The sequence below is a fragment of the Zea mays genome, chromosome 1, assembly GCF_902167145.1.
Source record: "Zea mays cultivar B73 chromosome 1, Zm-B73-REFERENCE-NAM-5.0, whole genome shotgun sequence".
NCBI classification, from domain to species: Eukaryota; Viridiplantae; Streptophyta; class Magnoliopsida; order Poales; family Poaceae; genus Zea; species Zea mays.
In genome coordinates this window covers 301,801,848-301,810,880 of record NC_050096.1, presented here as the reverse complement: position 1 = coordinate 301,810,880, position 9,033 = coordinate 301,801,848, and the positions used below count along the sequence as shown (strand labels likewise).

General features: G+C 42.0%; 2 protein-coding genes across 2 annotated transcripts; one reads left to right on the top strand and one right to left on the bottom strand.

The window, feature by feature from the left end:
- The first annotated feature begins 2,675 nt into the window (after positions 1–2,675).
- LOC100279720 (GDP-mannose transporter GONST2) lies at positions 2,676–6,337 on the top strand. The gene is made up of 10 exons (NM_001399048.1): positions 2,676–2,975; positions 3,079–3,292; positions 3,400–3,589; positions 3,725–3,864; positions 4,088–4,217; positions 4,343–4,441; positions 4,707–4,861; positions 5,488–5,604; positions 5,703–5,800; positions 5,895–6,337. The coding sequence occupies exons 2-10, from the start codon at positions 3,099–3,101 to the stop codon at positions 5,936–5,938; spliced, it is 1,167 nt and encodes a 388-aa protein (NP_001385977.1). The 5' UTR covers positions 2,676–2,975; positions 3,079–3,098; the 3' UTR covers positions 5,939–6,337.
- A 401-nt stretch (positions 6,338–6,738) lies between these two features.
- On the bottom strand, positions 6,739–7,364 carry LOC100281325 (uncharacterized). The gene has a single exon (NM_001294254.1). It carries the CDS (start codon positions 7,263–7,265, stop codon positions 6,912–6,914), a length of 354 nt encoding a protein of 117 aa, NP_001281183.1. The 5' UTR covers positions 7,266–7,364; the 3' UTR covers positions 6,739–6,911.
- Positions 7,365–9,033: the final 1,669 nt, after the last annotated feature.

Genomic DNA, 9,033 nt, shown 5'->3' with positions numbered 1-9,033 from the left:
TATTTTGTGGACATGATGAAAGTGAAGACTCTAGCAACAGAGGCAACTTCATTGAACTTTTGAAGTTTCTTGCAGGAAATAGTGGTGAAGTGAATAAGTATGTCTTGAACAATGCACCAGGTAATTGCACTTTGACTAGCCCAAAAATACAAAAGCAAATGATTCATTGTTGTGCCATAGAAACTAGAAAAAATAATTGAGGAACTTGGAGATGAGCCCTTTGCAATTTTAGCTGATGAATCTAGTGACATATCACATAAAGAACAACTAGCTCTTTGCTTGCGTTATGTTGATAAACTTGGAAGGCCATGTGAGCATTTCATTGAAGTAGTTCATGTAGATGATACTACCTCTTTGTCACTTAAGGAAGCAATCAGAGGTTTACTTGTTAGTCATGGATTGAGTATGACTCAGATTAGAGGTCAAGGTTATGATGGGGCTAGCAATATGAAAGGAAATATTAAAGGACTGAAAACATTAACCATGAAAGAATCACCTTGTGCTTATTATATTCATTGCTTTGCACATCAACTCCAACTAGTTCTTGTAGCTGTTGCCAAGGGAAATACAAACTGTAAGACTTTTTTTTGATCAAGTATCTACTTGTTGAACACTATTGGGGTTTCTTGCAAGCGTCATGGTATGCTTCGAAATGCTAGGCTTGAGAATGTCAAGAAATCACTAGAGTGTGCTGAGCTTGAATCAGGGAGTGGGTTAAATCAAGAGATGGGTTTGCCTAGGCCTGGTGACACTCGGTGGGGCTCACATTACAAAACTATATGTACCATCATCACTATGTATTCTTCAATCCATGATGTTCTCATTGATCTTGGTGTTGATACTGCACATAAGGATGATTGGACGAAGATTCATTTCGTGTTTGGAGCATTTGAAACCTTTGAGTTTGTTTTCTTTGTGCACTTAATGTATGTTACTCTTGGATACACAAATGAGTTATCTAAGTGTTTGCAGAGAAGGGATCAATATATTCTTAATGCAATCTCACTTGTTAATGTGGCAAAGAGCATAATGCAACAATTGAGGTCTCATGATTGGGGTAATTTTCTAAAGAATGTCACTTCATTTTGTATTACACATGGTGTCGAAGTTCCTGCTATGGATGGTGCTTATGTGCCTTATGGAAAATCAGCAAGGCATGCTCGTGCCCAAAACCAAACAAATGATGATCATTTTAGAAGAGAAGTATACATTGGTGTCATTGATCAAATTAATCAAGAGATTGATAATCGATTTGATGAGATTAACATGGAGCTGCTCTCTTGTATGTCATCCTTTAGTCCTTCACACTCATTTGCTTCTTTTGATGCACAGAAGGTACATAGATTGGCTGAATTTTATCCTATTGACTTCTCCAACAACAATTTACTACAACTAAAATTGCAACTTGATAATTATATTGATGACGTGCAACAGGATGAACGCTTCTAAGGTCTTGAGAACATTGTTGATCTCTCAGTTAAGCTTGTTGAAACAAAGAGACACAAAGTGTATGATATGGTGTACTTGCTTCTCAAATTGGTATTGCTTTTACCGGTGGCAACTGCGAGTTGAAAGGGTATTTTGTGCATTGGTTATAGTGAAATCAAAATCAAGAAATACGCTAGGTGATACTATTTTGGATGATTGTCTACTCACATTTATTGAGCGAGACATTTTCTTCCAAGTTGATGAAGGTGATATAATTGAGACATTCATGTCATTGAGAAAGCGGATGATCAACAAGTAATATTGTAAGTCTCTTCTATATCTATACTTTAAATTATTTGTATTTCACTTGAACAAATTGTATTAAGATTTATCGTTGTACTCTATATGGTTTTATCGAATTAGAATATGGTTTTACCGAATTATTAATGGTTTACCAAATTGCATAAGACATTTTCCATCACATACTCTGTGATCAAATACTAGGTTCGCCACTGCCCGCTTATAGCTAGATACGGAGTCTAATCTCCATGCCATTTAGCATCAACCTTGTGAGTCCTTACGTGCCTTCATGCAACACTAGGAATAACCATCTCGTGCATGTTGGCATCATTTCTTGTTGTTGCCTTCTAGTAAGGCATCTATGATGAGAATATTCTTAATAAGTTGACCACCTGCAACATATATTATGTCATATAGCTTATTTCTCTAGAGGACAAATGCATGTATGCTGCTGAAGGCAAAGCATGACAAGCTCCTCGTAAAACCTAGCATGACAAGCTCCTTATAATATTAAATAATTATAGAAATGTTATTCGTTATCCTAGTTAATGATCACACACCCTAAAATAACTTAACAAAATTCACGAATGACTTAACAATTAATAAAGATTTATTGGTGATCATCAACTAAGGTAACAAATAGTAGGATCCTAAACTATTATTATTAGATCTTCATTTATTATATTTTTATAATATATATTCAATGTTATAATTTTTATATTTTAAATTATATTTAAAGTAAATTTGTCTTTTCAAAAAAGTGTAAATATTTTTATAACTTGGCGGTGCACACGTACATGGTCCACGTGTTTAAACCCTTTTTGACCTGCCTTGCCGCCTTGTGACTTGAGTTTGACTCCAACAGTTCCCGTCCACACTATCCCTCCCGCCACGTTTGATTTGAGATTTGACCAGAGTACCAGACCATCGCCTCCGCCTCGTCCCTCCCGCCGAGCCCGATCGACCTCCCTTCCGCCGCACGCCGGCCTCCATCCTCCTCCGCGCCCCGAGGCCGCAGACGCGTTGACCCCCGCGCCTCCGCCTCCGCCGCCTCCACCACCGCATCGCCCACCTTTGCGTCCTCCCCAAGCCCCTTCATGCCGTCGAAAGGCATCTCCTCCCCCCTTTTAGCGCCCACCGTCCACCGCCCGTTTCCCCCACCGGCCACCGCCTCTCCTCTTCCCATCCGTCTCAACTCCGCCGGCCTCCGCTCTTCTTGCTCTGCTCCGGGGTTTTCCTCCTTTCAGGTTACACCAGCTCGTTCTCTTTTGTTCGATCGCCCGCTGCCGGTGTCCTGATGGGATGGGACTGTGGGGGTGGATTGCTTCTAATCAATTTATCGCGTTGCAGTTGCAGGTTCTGCGGCGTCCATGTCACTCGAGTTCAGGTCCGAGTGCGATGACATCGAGGAGGCCAAGTCCCCCAGCAACACCAGCGTCGCCGCCGTCGCCGTCAAGAACGGCGACGCCTCGGTCTACAAGATCATCCACGGCTACCTCAAGCAGAAGAACAACTCCATCATCAAAGTCGCCGCCAATGTCGCCCGGAAAGCGGCCTCCAACAAGTACGTCTAGTAATCAAACCCCGCTCCATATCTCTGTGCTACGATCACCCGCGGAACTATAATCTGTAAATGAGAAATTGGCCAATCGCTTCGCGTGCTGTGTTTAGATTATCGAGGAAGACCTCGGATGTCTTCGACACCTTGCTTCAGAAGCAGCAAAGCAAGTGGGGAAACAAGGCCGGGCCGCTGCTTTCAGGGATCTGTTACTGCATCGCCTCCTGCAGCATGATATTGCTCAACAAGGTGGTTCTCTCCAGCTACAACTTCGATGCTGGAATATCGTTGATGCTATACCAGGTGATTCGGTTTATTCTGCGTTTTTTTGTAATTATGCGGCTTGGGATTTTGTAGTTCAAATTCAATGTCATGCATGTGTGTAAGTGATGCATTTCTGATATCATCGGACTGATCATATCTCTCTTTTTGGTTCAGAACCTTATAAGTGTGCTCATTCTTCTTATACTTGAGCTCTTCCGTGTCATTTCAACGGAGGAACTCACATGGAAGCTGATAAAAGTCTGGATTCCGGTGAATCTTGTTTTCATCGGTATGCTACTAACTGGAATGTACAGGTACTTCCTGCATCACTCGGCATCTATATGTTGCATGATGATCCGTTGGTAACCTTTAGGTGAAATAAATCTGTCAGGACAAATGTGATAGTATTCCATCATTTTTTTTATTTCAGGTTGTAGTTGTCTCAGTTCTAAAGTAAACTTTATTGGTGTGGTAGGCTTGCAGTTGCAGTACTATTTTTGATTAATCCAACTTTTCTCTGTCTCTGCAATTCTTCAGTTTGAAGTACATAAACGTCGCAATGGTGACAATACTAAAGAACATGACAAATATTATAACGGCTATAGGAGAGATATATATATTCAGGAAGGGTCAGAATAAGAAGGTTTGGGCTGCACTGTTTCTGATGGTAGGTTCATTCCTGCTTGACTTCCATATATCAAAGTGTATTGACCTTCACGAAGAATTTACCTCCAGAACAGCATGATTTTTTTACATGAACAGTAAACAGTTTATGTTCCACTTCCTTTGCAGATTGTATCAGCTGTATGTGGGGGGATTACAGATCTCTCTTTCCATCTAGTTGGCTACACGTGGCAAATTCTGAATTGCTTTCTAACAGCAGGCTACTCGGTTAGTTCATTCGTGCTAATAGTTTTACACATCTATAAACTATTGTAAATCTCTTTACAATCTCAATGGATTGCTGTGCAGAGGTTTCTGTCATGCATTTAATCTTTAGATTTTCATTGTATAATGAATTAGTTCATTTAAGGTCCATAATCAACACCGGAACAATATCAAGCTTAATTCAAGCTTATTCATTCTTTTTATGAGGTCAATATTGTTAGTTCTGCTGTGTCCCTAGCACCTCTAATACACGATCCTTTTATAACAGCTTACACTAAGGCGCTTGATGGATACAGCTAAGCAATCAACAAAATCTGGCTCCCTCAATGAAGTTTCTATGGTGTTACTCAACAATGCACTCTCAATTCCATTCGCACTCATTTTGGTTATAGCCTTCAATGAGTGGGAATATGTTTATCAAGCGTAAGAATTTCATCTTGTTGCATGTTCACCATACTTTTCTAAATTAAAAAAACTTGCATGGTGTGGACTAAAGTACTTGGTCTGAGTCATTTGTTAATGTATTTATGTATTTGTTATTTTGTTTTTTCAGGCCTGATCATTTTAGAGTAGTTAACTCTATTGATTTGATTGATCATAGACATATTTTTTAAAGCAGATCGTAGACATGTTATGCATTAAGTTTTACCTGTTGATTCCAGTTTAGTCAAAACATATTAAACTTCATTTCGTCATACTCTACATTAAACTTAAACTTCCTTTCATGAAAAAGCGTTCTGCCTTTGTTCATAAAAGATGCTTTAATCTCTACGACCAGCTTTTGGGAACGAGCTCTGGCTCGTTTGGAGTTTGGTAGAGTGCACCAGTTCAGAGCGATGCAACCTGGGCTCGAGACCCGGTGTATGCCTGGCCTATCTTTCAAAAAAAAAAACCTGCGACCAACTTATTAAATAATACAAAGTCAAATTATCATCACAAATGGTTGCCTTCTTCCTTTGCACATATAAAAGATTTGCAGTGAGGTCCATAATCACAAATGGTTGCCTTCATCACAAATGGTTGCCTTCTTACTTTCATTTGATTTGCAGTGAGGTTATCAGAGAGCCTATGTTCTGGGTTGTTGCAACAGCTAGTGGTTTGCTAGGGCTAGCCATCAGCTTCTCATCAGTGTGGTTTTTGCATCAGACTGGTCCAACAACGTATAGGTGAGACGGCAGTACAAAAATGTTTGCATAAAAAAAGAGAGAAGAGATCTGCACTCCTGTGAGCAGAGAAGTCCTTATCATTTTGTTCTCTTTTTCAGTCTCGTTGGTTCTCTGAACAAGGTACCCATTTCGGTTGCTGGTATTTTGCTGTTCAATGTCCCTGTAAGCGTCGAAAATTTCTGTAGCATAGTTTTTGGTAAGTGTTTATTTTGCCCATGACATTTTTCTAATGGCCTTCTTTTTACCCATGTTACCCCTAACGGTGTCTCGTATCTGCATGTTGTCACCAGGTCTTTTTGCTGGGATATTCTTTGCAAAGGCAAAGATGTCCTAACTGTCCTGTCCCTGTGTGGTTGTAAGCTGTAGCATGAAGAGCTACTGCGGCAGCTCTGCCTATCAACTGTACAGAGATATCACCATTGTTCCTATCAACTGTACAGAGATATGTCCAGAGTTCATAAATTTTACATCCTTTCCATCCATTCAAAGGGTACAGCATGTGTTGTGTGCCCTCAGTTTTGTAACATGACAATGCCAAGGCAGGAGGAACTCTGCAAGGCCAATCAGCAACTGGAACTCCAGTACTCCACTACTCTGATCAAGAAATTGAGCAGAACGATTATTATACTACACAATAAAGGAAGGATTTGTGTTTCCGACATGGTTGCCAACCGGGCCCTCTTCAGGAATTCATGGTAAAAAAAACACATCACCGATTGATTCGGTTTTTACCAATACTTCTGTTGGGTTGTTGGGTTTATTGTCTCTCTCAAAGAGAAATCTATTTATCTGAGACTGATATATACACATGTCTGGATTAAGTAGTGTCCATAATTCCTAAACTGTAAACTGGCACAGCAAAGGCAATCAATATCTAGATTCAGTGGTTCCCAAGCTATTATTTGCACCCAAGAGTAAAGTAAGATCAGACATAAATCAAACATGATCAGCTAAGTAGCTTAACCATTTTAATAACCCATCTGTCATACTTAGGCCTGTCATAATTAGGTTTGGTTCGGTTATTCCTATTGAATTGGACGAGATTAGAAAAAAATATGAAAGATTTTTACTTGTTTGAAAATTAAACTAACTCAATCTCATCCAATCCATATGGATTGAGAGCAAAACGAAGTCCTGAAAAAAAATCACAGGTGCAGCTGGAAGTAGAGTATATCACATTATGACATCAAAGATCACTGGTCACACCACCACACGTCCACAAATATATATGCGCAACCATTTCCCCCTCAAAAGCCAAATCCAGCTTTGAGTTCGACAATCCATAAACCACGCCACACTTGGCACGTTCAGCTGCTTTTCTTGGCGAAGAGCCCGCCGAGGCCGCCGAGGTTGAACCCCCCGCCGCTGCCGCTGTCGTCGCCGCCGGCAGCCTTCTTGCCGGCGGTCGTCTTGGCGCGGGAGGCGGCGGCCGGCGCGGCGCCGACCTTGTTGAGGAGCGGGTCCGTCTCCACCAGTTGGTCCTTCTTGAAGATGAAGCCGAAGATGGTCTCGCCGAGGCCCTTCTCCTCCTTGGCCGGCGCCGGGCCGCCCCTGCTGGCAGCGGGCGGCACGACCAGCACGGACCGGCGCGCCGGCCGCGTCCTCCCCGAGGTCGCCGCCACGGCCGCCGCTACGGTGCTGCCGAACGCCAGAGACGCCATGCTAAAAGCTAGCTTCTTTCTTTTCGAGCGAGCGAGCGATCGGGAATTCAGCAAGGAAACCGAACGATGGCGCTCTGCCTTGTCCGAGCTCCTCTTTCTTTTTCTCCGTGAGACGTCGAGTGGCGCCGGGTGGGGCATATAAGCTGGCGTGGTGATTGGGTGGTGGTCGTGATGGGGAAGGCGAGGCGGCCACAAGCGGCTTATCCTACACGCTGCCGCTGGGTGGGGGTGGGGTGCAGGCAGCGGACGTGGTGAGGTCGCCGATCGGGCCGCGGAAACGACGGAGGAGGGGACGTGGCCGGGCCACGGGCACAGGTGCGGCGGGCCAAGTGGGCGTGGCGCGCGAGCGGACCGTGTGCGACGCACGCACTGTACCACGTACTGGTCTTCTTGTCTGGTGCGCGCTGGTTTTAAAACAGTTTGGACCGTGTGCAACTAGAAAATCCTTATGTATAAACTTTCTGCAACTGCTCACTATAAAGGGAAAGGGACTATAAAAGAACCACAAGAAATACACAAATCAACCGTGGATACAAGTGTTGGGTGAATCTAAGAGTTGAAAGGACTCCACCTCAGCCCTCACGTAGATAGGTGAAGTCAGATATAGGTGGTTGATTACACCCAACTAAAGTTTAGTCTCTATATACTCCCTCCGTTTCTTTTTATTAGTCGCTGGATAGTACAAAATTGCACTATCCAGCGACTAATAAAAAGAAACGGAGGGAGTAACGTATTATGGATGAGCAAAAATCGATGTATAGATGGCCAACCGGACAGACACGTGGTCGTCCGACCATTGACCTACCCCAAATTGACCTAACTACCTATAGATAGCCCTCTCATGTGTATACTATAAACACCCACGGATTTACTATACAGCGTGTGAAAAAATGCAGTGAATGCTATGACCAGCAGATCGTGTGTCACACCCGGATTTAAGGGGTAAACACGGGTGCGTCTCATATGTGCACAAAAAACAACACATATAATGACCAAATGTATAGAGATAAATGTCACAAACATTATTACATAACGGAAGTGTCTTACATAAATAAATGATAACAATAAAGTTGTTGGGAAGTTAATCACCAAAACACTTAGAGATAGCCCAAAGACATATTTCCCTTTCAACACAAGCATAAAAGTTAAACATCACTGCCCATTCCCAAAGGTAAACAAGGACCGGGAAAACAACGAACTAGACATCCTAATGTTGATCATGTTATGCAGGAAAGTAAGTTCTTACGTGAAATAGGACATAAGGAGGTCAAAGGACACTTGCCTTTGTCCATTTGTTGATCAGGGTCTTCTCTGGTACCACCTTCGGAAACCACAAATTGCTCATGGTCTACACGATACAAACATGCATTCAATACACTTGATAATAAAAGAACAATACACCAGCCATATGCAACAAAGTAGACCATATTTATGAAAAGGATTTGCATTAAATGTGGAGTTTATAGGCTCTAGGATAATTTAGAATGTATTTTCTTGACATATTAGTTATGGGCAACATAAATCATTAAGACCATGTTTGTATTTTACAAAGAACAAAAAGATAAATTTTCATTATCTTGGGTTAAACTAGTCATGCCCTTGAAGGCATACCATGGGCTACTTTACCATTTAATGATTTTACACAATATCTTAAACATATAGTTAAAAATTATTGAGAATGGAGTTAATTTGCAGTAATCGTGAGTAAACTAGGGGCGTCTAGGGACTCACATTATTTAATTAGGATCCATACATCTTGGTTGGCCTT

Bases quoted from the DNA above. Each gene is read 5' to 3' on its own strand.
- LOC100279720 (NM_001399048.1), top strand. From the start codon at position 3,099: ATGTCACTCGAGTTCAGGTCCGAGTGCGATGACATCGAGGAGGCCAAG. The intron at 3,865-4,087 runs GTACTTCCTGCA...GCAATTCTTCAG, and splicing joins CTACTAACTGGAATGTACAG to TTTGAAGTACATAAACGTCG. The intron at 4,862-5,487 runs GTAAGAATTTCA...TTTGATTTGCAG, and splicing joins TGGGAATATGTTTATCAAGC to TGAGGTTATCAGAGAGCCTA.
- LOC100281325 (NM_001294254.1), bottom strand. From the start codon at position 7,265: ATGGCGTCTCTGGCGTTCGGCAGCACCGTAGCGGCGGCCGTGGCGGCG.